The 15,914-nt window shown below is 43.4% G+C and overlaps 1 protein-coding gene across 2 annotated transcripts in view; it reads left to right on the forward strand.

Annotated features, from left to right (window-relative positions):
- The window catches only part of LOC138527483 (meckelin-like), a 642,839-nt gene that overhangs the window by 582,032 nt on the left and 44,893 nt on the right, over nucleotides 1-15,914 (forward strand). For both annotated transcript variants that reach the window (XM_069638711.1, XM_069638700.1), the window contains exons 22-24: nucleotides 4,202-4,282; nucleotides 6,533-6,649; nucleotides 8,286-8,402. In XM_069638711.1, coding sequence (XP_069494812.1) covers nucleotides 4,202-4,282; nucleotides 6,533-6,649; nucleotides 8,286-8,402 — 315 coding nt within the window. The remainder of the gene's footprint in view (nucleotides 1-4,201; nucleotides 4,283-6,532; nucleotides 6,650-8,285; nucleotides 8,403-15,914) is intronic.

A 15,914-nucleotide genomic window follows, 5' to 3' on the forward strand; every position in this document is an offset into this window, starting at 1 on the left:
TCAGCATTCATACATCATTGATTATTCATTCAGTGTTCATTCACTCACACACAAATCAGCATTCATAATGCATTAATTCTTCAGTCACTCTTTATTCATTCACACACATGCATCAGCATTCATACAACACATTGATTATTCATTCAGTGTTCATTCACACACACACAAATCAGCATTCATAATGCATTAATTCTTCAGTCACTCTATTCATTCACACACATGCATCAGCATTCATACAACATCATTGATTATTCATTCAGTGTTCATTCAAACACACACAAATCAGCATTCATAATGCATTAATTCTTCAGTCACTCTTTGTTCATTCCCACACATGCATCAGCATTCATACAACATCATTGATTATTCATTCAGTGTTCATTCACACACACAAATCAGCATTCATAATGCATTAATTCTTCAGTCACTCTTTGTTCATTCACACACATGCATCAGCATTCATACAACATCACTGATTATTCATTCAGTGTTCATTCACACACACAAATCAGCATTCATAATGCATGAATTCTTCAGTCACTCTTTATTCATTCACACACATGCATCAGCATTCATACAACATCATTGATTATTCATTCAGTGTTCATTCACACACACAAATCAGCATTCATAATGCATTAATTCTTCAGTCACTCTTTATTCATTCACACACATGCATCAGCATTCATACAACATCATTGATTATTCATTCAGTGTTCATTCACACACACAAATCAGCATTCATAATGCATTAATTCTTCAGTCACTCTGTTCATTCACACACATGCATCAGCATTCATACAACATCATTGATTATTCATTCAGTGTTCATTCACACACACAAATCAGCATTCATAATGCATGAATTCTTCAGTCACTCTTTATTCATTCACACACATGCATCCGCATTCATACAACATCATTGATTATTCATTCAGTGTTCATTCACACACACAAATCAGCATTCATAATGCATTAATTCTTCAGTCACTCTTTATTCATTCACACACATGCATCAGCATTCATACATCATTGATTATTCATTCAGTGCTCATTCACACACACAAATCAGCATTCATAATGCATTAATTCTTCAGTCACTCTTTATTCATTCACACACATGCATCAGCATTCATACAACATCATTGATTATTCATTCAGTGCTCATTCACACACACAAATCAGCATTCATAATGCATTCATTCTTCAGTCACTCTTTATTCATTCACACACATGCATCAGCATTCATACATCATTGATTATTCATTCAGTGCTCATTCACACACACAAATCAGCATTCATAATGCATTAATTCTTCAGTCACTCTTTATTCATTCACACACATGCATCAGCATTCATACAACATCATTGATTATTCATTCAGTGCTCATTCACACACACAAATCAGCATTCATAATGCATTCATTCTTCAGTCACTCTTTATTCATTCACACACATGCATCAGCATTCATACATCATTGATTATTCATTCAGTGCTCATTCACACATACACAAATCAGCATTCATAATGCATTCATTCTTCAGTCACTCTTTATTCATTCACACACATGCATCAGCATTCATACAACATCATTGATTATTCATTCAGTGTTCATTCACACACACACACACATCAGCATTCATAATGCATTAATTCTTCAGTCACTCTTTATTCATTCACACGCATGCATCAGCATTCATACAACATCATTGATTATTCATTCAGTGTTCATTCACACACACACAAATCAGCATTCATAATGCATTAATTCTTCAATCACTCTTTATTCATTCACACACATGCATCAGCATTCATACAACATCATTGATTATTCATTCAGTGCTCATTCACTCACACACAAATCAGCATTCATAATGCATTAATTCTTCAGTCACTCTTTATTCACTCACGCACATGCATCAGCATTCATAGGGCATCATTCACTCTCATATTCGCGCACACACACACATCAGCATATACACAGCAGCATGTATTCTTCATTCACTCTCACATTCACGTGCGCATCAGCATAATGTATTCTGCTTTTATTCTATTTCAAACACGCATCATTCATTCTTCATTCATGTTCACATTCACGTGCATCAGCACGCATGTGGCATCACTTATTCTTGAGTCACACAGAAGCATTCATTCTTCATTCACTGTCACATTACCACTGTGTATCTCTTCCGCGTCCCAGTACTTACTTGTGAGATGACCTTACCTTACAAGTAAGTACTGGGATGAGGAAAAGTAGGACTAGGAGTAATGAAGATTTCCGGTTAGCGAGAAGACAAAAAAACACACACCCACCCCCCATATTTTTGTCAGAACATCACTATTTTCGTGAAATAGTGAAAACAAATCAAAAAGAAAATGCTATCTGTGCCTCACCACAAATGCTGAAACTTAATAATGGCTTTTGTTTTGGTCTCTGCATATTCACCCTGAAGGCAAACATCCCCTTCACCGCTTCCTAATATAATTTTCAGAATGTTTCCATTTCTCATTTTTGTGAGAGTAATTATGAGAATGCCTCTCATCTGTGAAAAAATGGCACTTTCCATTTCTGAAACGCCTCAATTGTTGCAATGCGCCATGATATATAAAAGATTGTGTTGCGAGGGGCACCCAGTTCACCGCCATACTGTAAAAAAAAAAAACGTCCTGACTCATTTGTGACATAACCACCAAAAGTCACATCAGCACTGCTTTGTGCCACACTTATTCCACATTGAAGTCTGGAAAGCTGTCCAGGGGTTTAAGCTGAGCACCTGTTGCATGAATGTGCCTTTTCCCTATGGGAAAACAAAGGCAAAACATTAAAAACGCCTCTTTTTTCAATGCATTATTACTTGTAAACGTTGTAAGATATTTACACCAAACATTCCGAATTCAGGTGGCATGGGCTAGAAAACATCTTTGGAAAATGTAATACAGATACATTAAAGAATGTTCATAATGTCAATGGATATTAGCTTTCACCTAAACTATAGGACGATTGTTGCCCTAAAATATACGTGCATGTATAAGGGCTCCTCTAGTGCAAATTGTGTAGATTCCGTGAATAATGTATGATAGTGTATGATATTGCATGATGACAATGTAAGATAAGATGGTAACCCTCACTTCTGCACTCTACCACATGCCTGTAACCAATAATGTATGAATAGAATAAGCTGAACTATATGCCTGTAACAAATCTCATAAGATTAAGCGCCTAGATACCTCTGGGTTTTGTGCACTATATAAATGTTCAAATAAATGAACAGTGTGTTGAGCTTCCCTCTCTGGCATGTTAAACAGTACCATGTTGCTTCATGGAGCTGCACCCTTTGCCATGTTGACTATCACGCTCAGCCATAGTGCTCTATGCCCTCCTGTTGACCGCACCCGCTTTCGAATGAGTAGAACCTTATTGCATAATTGACAACAACCCTAACTAATGGAAAGGTGCCCCTCATTACATCATTGAATAGCAGCTGATTGCATTAATGCGCATTACCCTTTTGCATTATTGAGCAGCACTCTATTGCAAGATTGAGTGGAACCACAGGTCATAATTGAACAGCAAGAAATGGCATATTGTACACCACCACACTGCACACTGAGTACTCCGGCATAGCATCATTGTGCAGAAGCCCATGGAAACCTGTGCAGGTGGTGATTCGCTTTTCTCACCAGCCACATCTTCGTCATCAGTGCACACATCTTATCCCCGCTTATTTGATGAAGCCCCCCACAACATGAGGCGCGGCTTTTTGCAATGTGATGGACCTACCTGATCTGTCGCTGTCTAGTTGGTGAAGCCACTTGTACCATGAGGCGCGGCTTCCGCAACACCACAACCTAATACTTGGCACTTAACTTGGTTATATCCCATGTAACAAATGTCTGAATCTCATGTCAACATGCCTGTAACCAGTGCTGTAACTGATTACCCAAGTAACCTTATCATGTAACCCATTCCCGTGCAAACAACCATTGTAACCAATCCTCTTAAGCTAAAGCGCCTAGATGCCGCAGGGGGATGTGCGCTATATAACATGACAAAAATAAATAAGTAAATAAAAAGATATACCTAATGGCTTTGTCATTGCTTGTTTTAAAAGAATACATGTTACAGTCGGTCTGCAAATAAATGGTGTAAACGAATTAGCGTAGAATGTTTATGCCCTATACCTGTTTTTTGTTTTCTAGATCTTATTTGTGGTTGTCATCTACGAGCGGTTTGTGGAGGACAAGTTGCACAATTTTGTAGACCTCTGCTCCCTAAGCAACGTAAGTACTGTTCCTCCCAATTATCACCCCAGAAAGGAGTCTGTAGGGCTTCATGTCGTCCTTTTGTAGAAGTCACGCATGTCACGACAAAGCACTACTTTGCTTCTGGTGGGCAGAACACCTCATGTTTTGAGAAACCTTCCTAGCAGCCATGTTGGGCATCCTTGCTGCATTTCTTTGTATAAGGGGCTGTCGGTTCTAATTAGGAATGGTGCGCTTTGGGGGGGAGCCAGTACAGTGGCACCATGACCGGGAACCTTGTTTGAAGCATCTGGGGCTGGTGATTGGATTGGCTGGCGAATTAAAATGTGTACATTCGGCCCATCCAAGCTTTTGTGTCTGGAGAGCATGGATCCCTGGAAATGGATTCCACAATCTTAGGGAAGGATGAAGGGTTTGAACCTTCTGAGCAAGTTACACTGTCTTGCTGCACCCGTTCCCACGGTAACACCATCCCTGTGGCAATCCGTACTGCGCGGATGCTCTTGCAATCCAGGAAGGAAGTCAAAGCCTTTAGATGATTCAGCATTTGTGCCAAATTAAACATGCTTCGGTGGAATGCAGGGAAATCTACAATGTGTGCTGATAGAGTGATGCAAATCTTTCATGGGTCTCCTCATTGACTTCATTTAAAGGTCCAATAGCATTGGGAAAAAAAACAGCCCCTCCAAAACTTTGGAAAGCATGAGGCAAAGGCTGGTCTGGGTGACTTCATTTTAGATAGGGGTTGTGGTTTATTAGGGAGGCATATAGCCAGTGGTCCCGACAATGGTCCTATGTGTGGGTGAAGAATGAGGACTAGGATTTCATGATCGATTGTGCCGAATGCAACAGAAAGCTCTAACAGGCTGTCTGCTATGTGGATCTATCTTACAGTTTATAGAGAATCATCACCGGGAGGTGATGTCACACAGCTTCCCAGCCAGTCAGCGAGCTCGGAAGGATGGCTTTACCACAGAGTATAGCCTGCCTTTTGAGCATCGTAAGCAGCAGGGGATTGCCTTCTTCCTCCCTGGGCTCTGGTCGCCAGTTGCCGCCATCTTCCCGTGCACATACCACCTGCCGGCCTTCCACGCTGTCTGCTCTTCTCTACTTCTGCATGCCTGCCTCTTCCCTGCCCCGGAAATGCCCATCATGGAAGTGAGATGGGACTATGAGCAGTCCCATTCTCCCTTTGTCCATGGCGGCCATTTTATCTGGTCGTTTTTTTAACTTGTCAATCGGCAACAATGCCGTTTAACGACTTAAAAATAAAAGCTTTTAGAATCCTGGGCAGTATGTCAGGGTGCTGATTGCTATAACAATCTTGGTTGAGGACATTACCACCTGGTAATGGCGCCAGAACCCTTGTTAAGACCAAAGTGACCAGGCGGTAATGTCCCCTACCACAGGGATTATGGCTTAGTTGAAGACTGGGAGACAGAGGCCCCAGGTGTCCATTCTGTGTTGAGATCTAACAAGACAGGAAAGTATGTGGCTCATTGAGCAGTGCGATATAACAGAAATGGAGGTACGTATGGCAAAAGTTTACAGGAATATAGGTTTGGCAGTAACACCGTCTTCTAGTATGGAGAGAGATTTAATAAGCCAATGAGGCTTGGCCGCCATTGTCCATATGGCACTATAGATACCAGGACTGTGAGGCTTGAGGAACCTTTCACAATATAGAGAGATCTAACAGGTTAGAGGATGAACGGTGAACCATTATCCATATATAGGTTGTCCTATTATATATTTTATGGGTGGCTGTTTCAATGCTGCCCCACGGTTGAGCACCTGAATGATGCTGTCCTATCAGGTTTTTATTGATCAGGGTCTACACTTTTTTCATTGGTGCCCAAGCCAATTTGATGCCGCACCCACACCGTGGTGCTCCTTATCGTACATGATACTCATGGTGGCCTGTCCTTTTCCCCAAAATAGATGTGAATGTGTGACCGAGCTTCATACATCAGAATGGTTTATAGTGAATAAGTCGAATTCAAAAAAGTCGAATGCAAAAATGTCGAAAAAAAAAATTCTAAGGTTTTTTAAAAAAAATAATAATAATTGGGAGTTCGCCGCCAAACCCCCGTTTTACTAGCTAAAGCCAAAAAAACATACAAATAAAAAAAAACACATTCGAGTTTTTTTCCCGGCATTTTTATTTTTTCGACATTTTTGGAGTCGACTTTTTGCATTCGACATTATGATTGGCTACCCATCAGAATGGGTGTTAAGTGTCTCCTTTGGTTGTGCCTATTTCTGCAGGTCTCAGTCTTCGTCCTGATGCACAGATGTTACGGGTTCTACATCCATGGACGATCCGTGCATGGACAGGCGGACGTCAGTATGGAGACCATGCTGGCCCACCTCAAGAAAGAAGAGGTAAGCCAAGTAGGGACAGTTTACAGACCGTACCTTCAGTGAACAGGCATGCACGGACACAATAGAGTCCAATAGATTCCTCCCAGTGAAGTCTGTGTCCTCCATGCCTCTTAATGGGTGTGACACCACCAAACCGGCTGAAGGGTTGAACAGTCTTCATCCTGTATGCAGGAGTTATTTGTAATGATCAATTCTTATATCTTGCTATATAACTGAGGGGATCCTGTGGGATCAGTGAACTGCTGGCCTCTGGTTCCTGTATGCTTTGTATACAGGTCTTGAATCTACTGCATGTGGGCTTTGAGTAGAGTTCAGGGGTCTGCAACCTATGGCCCTACCCGTCCACCCCGTCCCTATCCATAGGAGTACCCTGCTGGGAATGACATAGTGTGCTATAGCTCAATGGCCACACTTCAGCGTTCAGCCACCTATAGTGGATTGTAGCATGCTTTTATGGGTGAGCAGGTTTCATCTATACATTCTAGTAGTTCAAAGAGGGCCATAAACTATGGAAATCTCTATTCTGGGTGGGGGTTCTTTCCTTAAATTAAAATGGCACCCCCTGGTGAGGGAATACACAACATGGGAGGGAGCCCTTCCTTGTTCTGTGCTCATTGGAGGTGCCTACCTTCTACCCATAGTCCCAAAGAGGGATATGCCAAGATATTGAGCAGTGCCTCACACTTGAAGCCCTTTCCAATATAGTCTTGAGACCCTCTCACATGTGTTCTGGGACCATCTTTTGCCATGCAAGGGCTCAACCTCGAGGCTGAAGCACTAGAGACATCCCTTCGTGGGTCTTTAGATCTTGGGGTATTCCTTCAGATTTTCCATAGCATTTCTGGAATTCAATCCTAAGAAACCCGTTTACAGTGTGTCTTGCATTACAGAAACCTAAGAGAAATAGAAAGAGAGAGAGAGAAAGAGAGAGAGAGAGAAAGAGAGAGAGAGAGAGAGAGAGAGAGAGAGAGAGAGAGAGAGAGAGAGAGAGAAGGGGGAGGAGAATGAAGATGGAATTAGGCAAACGGGAGAAACAGTAAAGAGAAATGTTTCAAAGGCCATGAAGTGGTACTGGAAAAGTGTACCCCTCAGAGTGCTTTTTGGATCAGAAGGGAGCAAGAGCCACACTTCTGATGCCATACTCTAGACTGTCCACCCAATGTCCGGTGTAAATCACCTTGGTCAGAGCTGGCTAACATCCTTTTAGAATATATGATAATGAATCCGTGGCACACTAAACACAACTACAGATATGAAGGCCCTAATCCCCGCAAAGCTTTGAGGGTCACGGTGGCCAGCTTGAAGGTGATGAGGAAGATTAAAGGTAAACCAGTGAAGAGTGCCCAGGATGAAGTTTATGTGGTTGACGGAGGCTTATTCCATGGTCTGAAGCCCACAATTCAGGACTAGGTGCAGCTTCCTGGTTAGACGCCACCACCAGTGCTGATTTGCTTATACATACCATTAAGTTAATTGATATAAAAAGTTATGTTTTTGATGGATGCCATGATTGTACTGGGGATGGCAGTGCCCCCTTCCCCGGGGGAGTGAGATGTTCACTGTGGCAGGGTGAAGTCCTTACTGTAGTTGCCTTGCTGCTCACTACATGCCAATACTCCTTCCCCCTTTGCTCTAGGAGAACCTGTGCCCTCTGAGAGGCCTGGAGCCCAGCTCTGATGTTCAGACGTTTGAGGTGCTCCTGAGTGACCGCGTCCGACATCAGTATGAGAAGATTCTGCAACCACTGTTGGAGGTACCAAGACATCAGTGATTTACTACAATACTCTGTGTTTCGTGTAGTATCTTTGTACAAGCAAAACACCTTATTCAAAGAGTCGCACTATCTTGGCTCCTTTTTAAAAAACCTTAGCAGCATTTTGCCAACATATGATGTAATTTAGCATAACATCAACTGTAGCTGTTTTTGAAGAATTATCCAACACATATTGGACCAGGAGGATAAACAGGTGGATGGTCGCCCAAGATGATAATTTGATTTCAGGCGATGAATGAAGGATCACAATGCGGCTTCGAAGGGAAGTGGTATAGAAGCTCAGGTGGGCGTGTTGGACTACATTTGGGGTAAAATGCCTTATTGCAGTGAATGAGGTAGAACACCCAGGGCACACCTCATCGGCAGAAGGATTCCTCCTTCATGTGGGGGTCATAGGTGCCACACTAGGAGCTACTTAGCTGGTGAAACAAGGATCTGCTCCAGTACTTCCCGAGGCTTGCACATATTGTGGTAAATCTGTTGAGGATGTTTCCACCAAAGTACACCCTTTAAGAATGGTACTCAAGAAAGGTGTGAGTTTAAGATGAGATGCAAATTCGGTGTTAATGAAGTTGAATATATTTAAACCACCAACACTGAGTTCCGTGGTGGATCGGCCAAGCTTGTGACACAATAAGAACAGTTCTGACTTTCCTCATTCCCAAGTAGTTGGTGGTTGTAATATGGGGGTCTATTGGATCATCTAAGACTTGAAATTCTTCTTTATAAATAATCTAATCTAACATTGTCTGGGTGGGTCACATAATAAAGTGCCATGGTTCTCTCTCTAAACAGAACACACTGTCAGCGATATAGCGCCCAGTTGCTTCGTGACTCAAATTCACAGTAACAGAACACTCGGCCACTTGTTTGCTCAGGCTGCAGTCTGTCATGAAGGCAGGCAGGGTCTACAGCAGGCTGACACAAAGATATATACTTCAAACATGGTTTATTAGGGTTATTCAAAAGGTTAAATGAAATAGCTAATTAAAACAACTTAGAATGATCTTCCATAACTACAACAGGAGGGCTTCCCTATATTTAAACTCAATCAGGTTGCCACAATACTTCAGGTCAGCATCTCTGTGACTAGATTTTAGTAAAGTTCAACAATACCCGCAGGATAACTTCTCTTCGAGCTTACATTTTTTACAATCCCTGATCTCGCTCCCCCACCCAAAGAGGTTGCTAAATCCACAGCTACTTAGAGTTCTGGGTTTTTAGAAGTATCCAACAGGTATTTCCTGTCTTTTGTTTTGGTTGAGTTTGGTCATCTGCTTCTCATTATCGATAGGGTGAAAGTAACCTCTCAAGGACCTCCAATGCTACGTTTACCAGTAACCTAAGGCAGACAACAAAATGAGGCTGTGATATGGGCATGCTGAAAAATTCCTAAAATGTCCACCAAGGAATTGATAGCCCAGTCTGCCCTTGCCTTTCACATATTTGCCCATGGTTCGTGACTTTATACCCTGAAATCCAGACCTCGTCAACCTCCTCATGATTTGCAATAGTCTCCTTCGTAAATTGGTCTCTATATCCTCTTCTACCTCCTGCTCTCTTTCACCTTCTCTCTCCTCTTCTATTTCCTTGGCTCTATCACCAGTCACGTGTAGAGCAGTCCTCCCCCTTCCTTCATCTGCCTCTCTTTGCCTTCTTTATTTTAGATCACTGCCACCCTGTGCTTCTTTCATTGTACTCCAGATATCCCTCCTACCTCCACCTTGAGGGTTCTTCTCACTCCTTCAAACTCCTTTCTCCCTGGTGCCTTCTAGCACCCTCCTCACAGCTTTTCAGAATCTCCTTTCTGGTGCTCCTTTCACCACCCTCCTAACATCTCCCCAACATCACCTTTCTGGTGTTCCTCCCACCTCCTTCCTCACAACTCTTTGGCACCTTTATCTGGTACTCTTTTTCCCACCTTCCTCACAAGTTCTTGATATCTCCCTCTTCACTGCACCTTCCACCACTCTCTTCACTTCCCCTTCCTTTCTCCTCCTTTTTCCCTTCAACCACCCGCCTGGCACTCTCTCCTCCTCTTTCTACTCCACCCAGCTTTCGTCCTCCAGAACCCTCACCTCCTTCCTGCTCTCTTCCACAATCTCCTTGCCTTTCTCACTGGATACTATTACCCACACTGAGGTCATATTTTGTGTGCATTCTAGGGATCCTCACCCTGGACCATGCTTCCCCTATGCATGTGTACCTGTGGGCGATATGGGATTGGAGGGGGGTGATATTGGCTCATTGGGGAAGATGACCTCTCTAGACCACAGTGGAATGTATACTAAGCTCTGAAATTGATCATGTGCTATATTGAATGGAACATGCACTTTCTGTGTGATGGGTGATGGGGGGGGGTCAGCTCACGAGTAGTGCTCTAGCGTATTTCTGCTGCAATCTAACAGCTCCCACCACACACTGCCAAAGCAAGGTTTGGCAATCTTTCATTACGAGTAAGTCTTGCTGCACTCCCCTTTTCTATCAGCCAGAAGACACATCATTATTAAAGCTACTTTAGAGCAGCACACAGAATCCTTCTTTGGGGAGTGACTAGCACAGAGGGGCTGGCACACACCCTGTGACAGTGCTCTGCCCCAAAGCTGCGGATTGGTGGGTATCTCCAGTGGATTTCCCATATACTATCACTGGTCTCAGCATCACCATACTGGTGGTGACACATGGCCTAAATATTAGAGAAACGGTACAATCTAAAAGATACTGTTAAAAAAAAGCTATTAACAGAAGGAGAGGGAGAGAAACCGAAAGTCAGTAAGTAGAAAGAAGGGAGAGAAGATGAGCTTTCAGGTTAAATTGAAAAATACGAAGAGATGAAGAAGAATAGATAGAGAGGGGGTGAATTCCCATGTTAATGGGATAAGAGGGCAAAAGATCAGAAACGGGAAGAGCACAGGGAGTTTGGGGGACTGTGAGAAGAACCAGATTCTGTGATCTGAGAGGGAGAATAGAACGAGACTAGTGAAGAGAGTACTTTTAAAAACAATAGATAGAACATGGTGGAAAAGACGTAATTCAAAGGGAAGCAGTAAAATAGACAGTAAAGAAGATATGATAGAGGAGCGAAAAGGTAAAGAGAAGAGACGACGAACCGAATAATTAAAAACAGATCGGAGAGGGAGAAGATGTGAGGCAGGAAGGCCAAGAAGAAGAGAAGAGGAGTAGTCGATATGAGAAAAGACCAGGCAGACCAGAAGAGGTCTAGTAGCATGAAATGAGAGGTAGGGGCAAGCACTGTGGATGTTAAAAAAAGCATTGCGGCAGGAGTGAGCAATAAAAGAGATAGGCAGTTTTAAAGAAAGCAAGGGATCAAAGATAACACCCAAATTGCTTGCAGAAGTGGAAAGGACTGAGAGGAATGAGGAAAAAAGAGAGATGGAGGAGGAAGAGTAGACAGAATACTTAAGGCTGGAAAAAAACAAAACCTCAGTCTTAGAAGGATGGAGGTGTAGAAAATGAGAAGACGTCCAGTTTTGGACAGCAGAAAGGCAAGTTGAAACAGCGGAGTGCAGAATAGAGTCAAAGGAAGAAAAAGAGAGAAAGATCTCTATCATCTGCATACAGATGAAAGGAAAGATTAAATGGAGAAATAAGAGCAGAGAGTGGGGCAGTGTAGAGTGAGAAAAGGAGAGGACCAAGTACAGAACCTTGAGGGACACCATAGAGAAGGGGAATGAGGAAAAGGTGTGTCCAGCCCAAGTTACAGAATAGGACAGCTGAGAAAGATAGGAGCGGAACCATTGAAGGACAGACCTAGTAATACCCAAAGAAGAACAAGAGAAAATGAGAAGAGTGTGATCAACAGTATTGAGTGCCGCAGATAGATCAAGAAGAATAAGTATAGAGGAGACCTTCGAATAGCAAGCAGAGAGAAGAGAGTTAGAGACATGCAAAAGAGCAGTCTCAGTAGAATGAGAAGGACGGAATCCAGATTGAGGTGGTAGAAGAGAATTAAGATTTAGGAAACTAGCAACCTTGGCCTATGCAGCCTGCTCAAGAATTTTAAAGAGAAAGGGAAGAAGTGAAACTGGGTGAAAATTAGCAGGAGTGGAGGGGTCAACAGTAATTGTTTTAGAATCGGGAGAGAAAGAGCATGCTTAAAGGTAGCAGGGAAACATGAGTTAGAAAGAGAAGAACTAATGAGTGAAGTAAGATGAGGAAGAAGATGGGGATAGACATATGGAATAAGAGAAGAGTATCAGCAGGGAATGCTGTTGGATGAGCAGAAGAATCAGAATCAGTAAGAGGAGAGAATGAGGATAAAGAGTATGAAAGTAAACTGGAAGAAGAGGAAGGATTGGGAGACGAATCAAAAGCAGAATGAAGATTAGCAACTTTAGATGTGAAGTAACTAGCAAGGTCAGAGGAAGAAAGATAAAGGAGGTATGTGTCAGGAGATTTAGGAGGCAGGATGTTGTAGAGAATTTGGAAAAGGCAACAATGGTGGTGAGAAAGGGAAACAGTAAGATCCGAAAAGTCGGATTATTTTTGCTGCAATTAAGGCAGAGTCAAAAGAAGAGTGTAAAGATGAAAGTGCAGCAAGATGAGAGGGTGGTCTAGATTTTTCCAGTTCTGCATAGCTTTACACAGGCAGTAGTGGAGGAAAATAAGATCAGAAGTAAGCCATGGCTGAGGAGTTTTACGAGTGGGAGTAAACGAACAAGGAGGAGCGACTGAATCAAATGCAGACAGCAAAGTAGAATGGAGGGTACAAGCAGCCACATCACGAGACAGAGAATAACAAATAGGAATAGATGGAAGAGAAGAGTGTAGAGAAGAGAGAAAAGATACAGAGTCAAAGAAACAAAGATTACGATGATAAAAGAAGGTGAAGGAGGAGGCGTAATAAGCATAAGGGGAAGAGAGAGAAAAGGAAAGTAAAAAGTGATCAGTGGCATAGAAGGGACAAGAAGACAGGCTCGGCTGAAGGCAGTGAGGACAAGATTAGGTCAAGAGAAGAGCCAGACTGATGGGAGGGTGGGGATGGGAACAACTGAAGATAATAGGAGTCAGTAATTGAGATTAACTGAGAGCAGGAAGGATTAGAAGGGAGATTAAAGTCACCCAAAAGGAAAAAAAGGTGACAAAAAAGGAAGAAGAAAGGATTGAAGGAGATCAAGATGGTCCTGAAAATCACTGACTGGGCCCGGGCGATGATACACAAGAATAAGAGAAACTGGAAAGGGGCATGAGAACGAAGAACACATCTATTAAAAAGAATTAAAGGTTGGAAGGCCAGAAAAAGATGGTAAGAGAGTCCAGAAGGAATTATAGAGAACCCTAGTAACCCCACCACCTTCGAGAGGGCAAGGACTAGGAGTGAATAGGGTAGAAGCAGTATGAAATAAAGCTGGCAAAAAAAGAGTTGTCAGGGGTAATCCAAGTTTCGGTAAGGCAAAGAAAGTGCAAATTAGAATGGAAAAAACAGATCAAGAACTGAGTGAGACTTATTGCAGACTGAACGGCATTTAGAAAACCACATTGAAAAATATGCAAGGTAACTGTAGAAAATGGAGGGGAACATAGATTGCAATGGTGGCAAGAAAGAGCAGAGACTACCCGAGGAAAGGAATGGTGGGTTATCCTAGATGTAATAGTGCAAGGTATGAAAAACAGAGTGTAAAGGATAAGTGGGAAAGGGGGCAGGAGATGGGTGCATGATCAGGCATGAATAGGGACAAACAGGGACAGACAATGCCCTTAGAGGGTCACCCTTCGAATGGAATGTCCAGGGCTAAGGACACCCTAAGGCCACTTCCTGAAGTAGCAGTCAGGTGATAGTCATGTGACTGCTGGTGCACGTCCAGGAGGACGGGGCCACAGTGGGGACCCCACATAAGTGTTTACACTGCAGATGGAAAGCTCACAATCCAGGCAGCAAGGCAGGGGACAGCAGCAGATGAAGTCAGGTAGGTGGGCAGCACACGCTGCAGGTTGGAACAGCCTAGCACTGCAAGAGAGCCAGGAAACCTGAGTATGGAGGCCCTCCTGTATGGAGGCCCTCATGGTTGTTTTAACCCTTTAGGAAGGATCTTGCTTCTGGATTCAAACCTTAGGAGTATCTTCTGAACTGTGGACAGCAGGCAAACTACCTTTTTCAAGGCAATATTCTCTACCTGCATCTAGGGAGTGGTGAGTAGCATGTCTGCTTCCTACCAGGCTTCACCACAATGGGCCTCTCGGAGTCGGGCAGCATCTTGAAGATCTTCCGGTAGTCTGCATACCTCTGCTTGTCGGTCAAGCAGAGCGTCTGCCAATGAGAATCTGAGATTTCTTGTCACATTTTATCTTCAAAGCTAGCTGTTTATAATGCACCCACCACACATATTCTTCCTATCTCCTCCCTATTGTTCCCACCAACTTTTTTCTGGTATTCTTTCATCCTCTCCTCCCTGATTCACCCAGTCTTCTTCTTCCACAATCCTTTCACTTTCTTCATGGTCCCTTCCATAGCCTCCTTTCCTGTGAGCTATGCGCCTCTCTCACTGACTCCGCATACACACACTACAGCCGTGGGGTTTGTGGATTTTGTTGGGCCTCTGCCCCTCACCTTGTTTGTGCTTCCTCTAAGTCTGTGCACCTTCTGGTGATAAGGGATTGAGGAATATGTTTGACTTAAAGGGTATCTTGGTCTCATTGCACTGCAGGCAATGCAGCTGAGCAGGACTGCAGTAGAATGTGGGGCAAGCACTGAATAGGCAATTCCACCATCCTGAGTGGAACACAAACTGGTGAAGTGCTTCACGGTGGACGGCCCACAGGTGGAAATACAGCATCTTGATGCTGCAATGTCTAAGGTTTCCCGTGTGTCGTGAAAACAGGTACCAGCACTGTTTGATTTAGAGTAAGTCTTGCGCTACTCCCCTGTGCCATGGGCTGACCAGGAGGCAACAGAGGATTATAACAGACTTTAAAACCCACACACACACTAAATCCTGTAAAGGGATCGACACCGCATGGGCACTTACCCTGTCACAGATCTGGGATGTGGTGGGGCAGTCCAGTGGATCCCCCATATTATGCCTCCAGACTCAGAATCCCACTGTGGGTGGTGCTGCCAAGCTTCTGTGACCCCACAGGGTTAAGTGACAGCCTGGGAACCTCTTCACAAGTCACAGGGTTATAGCATCCAGCTGGATATTTGTAATCCAGCTAGGAGGATTCGGCCTGGATAACTGCTTTGGAGTTAAAGGGCCCCAGTGCAGTCTTAACGGATATTGTGCCCTTCCCACTACCAAGGGATATTGAAGCCTTCTCACTCTTAAGGGATATTGTGCCCTTCTCACTGGCACACAGTTATATTCTCTTCAGGATTTGGCAGAGGTCCAGCTCTTAGGACCTTTCCTCAGCCTCAGTCACAGCAATTGGATCAGCCTTCCCTGTTGGCCATCCACCTCAAAGACCTCTCCTCTCTTGAGTTTCAGGTCCAGCACCATACTCTCCTCCAGGGCATTCGCTCTCTTCCTCTCTCTC

This window comes from Ambystoma mexicanum, chromosome 1q (assembly GCF_040938575.1).
Source record: "Ambystoma mexicanum isolate Mex_15411 chromosome 1q, UKY_AmexF1_1, whole genome shotgun sequence".
Lineage (NCBI taxonomy): Eukaryota > Metazoa > Chordata > Amphibia > Caudata > Ambystomatidae > Ambystoma > Ambystoma mexicanum.